General features: G+C 42.6%; 1 protein-coding gene across 1 annotated transcript in view; it reads right to left on the minus strand.

Annotated features, from left to right (window-relative positions):
- Nucleotides 1-747: 747 nt before the first annotated feature.
- Nucleotides 748-1,146, minus strand: part of LOC108685473 — a 7,907-nt gene continuing 7,508 nt past the window's right edge. The window contains exon 6 of the mRNA XM_018190260.1: nucleotides 748-758. Coding sequence (XP_018045749.1) covers nucleotides 748-758 — 11 coding nt within the window. The remainder of the gene's footprint in view (nucleotides 759-1,146) is intronic.

Genomic DNA, 1,146 nt, shown 5'->3' on the forward strand with positions numbered 1-1,146 from the left:
CTCTCTTTTTCTTTCCGCACGCTACAAGAGCGATAGCAAAAACAGAAAAATTACACCGCTTCACACTTTGCACGCGATCGACTCGGCCCACCCGGTATAAGGCGCTCACCACACGACTCACTGGAATATCCAAGAGAAAATCATACTACCACCGTGCGCGCACACACACACAAGTTCCGCGACTACGCGCGCGTAGATTCAAAAGGGCGTGAAACTCCGTTATCCCCGTGTCACATACGTGAAAGCGAAAGAGCCGCGGAGGAATATGGCTGCCCTAACGGTAGCCGTATGAGACGAGTTTGTTGCGCGGCTCGCGATGCGGTAAGCGGTATACGTGGCTCCGGACTATTGAGTACATGCTACGACGGCGTGATGGTGGTTTGAAGTAGCGATCACTTGGTTAACTGTCGATGGGCTACACACTATCACTCGCCAATCAACCGTACCGTCGCGCGGCCGCTCGCAAACTGTTCGTACGCTCTCCAACTGATTCGAACGTACTCGAACCGTCGTTTCCGAGTCGAGCGTCGAGCATTCCGCGCGCTCACGAAGGTGCCCGATCGTAACCGAACGCTTCCGTGCGCTCCCGAGTCACGTCCCGAGCATCGTCGAAGATAGTGCCGCGGAAAATTTGCTATAGGCGAATCGTTTTTGCGATTTGGCCGCTGGCGTTTATTTGCTTAGAGCGAATCTAGACCAAGCCGATTCCGCAATATCGAGATCAATATTCTTACATTTAAGACTGTTTTAAGTACAGTCTTAAGATGTCATAAACCAATTAAAAGACTGTATTAGCTTCTTAAGATATTACTTAAAACGATCTTAAAAAAAAATAAGAACGGATTATTAATATCGCTCCGAGACAATGAAATCTGTTTTATTACATTTGCATTGGCGGATTTTGATTTGCATGCGATTATCGTTGAAGTTTATATTACCTCTGCTTAAAAACGATTGTTTGATTTCATATCTCAATGCAACTTGCTACAATATTTTTTATATATATTTCAAAATTTTTGTATGTTTTTATGCGATTTTTTAAATTTTATTTTGTAAATTACTTTTAATATTGTTTTTTTAGCAAATTATTTATAAGCATTGTATTCTTCTTTCTCTCTTTCTTTCTATCTATTTTATAATATTTAT

This window comes from Atta colombica, unplaced genomic scaffold (genome assembly GCF_001594045.1).
Source record: "Atta colombica isolate Treedump-2 unplaced genomic scaffold, Acol1.0 scaffold153, whole genome shotgun sequence".
Taxonomy (NCBI): domain Eukaryota; kingdom Metazoa; phylum Arthropoda; class Insecta; order Hymenoptera; family Formicidae; genus Atta; species Atta colombica.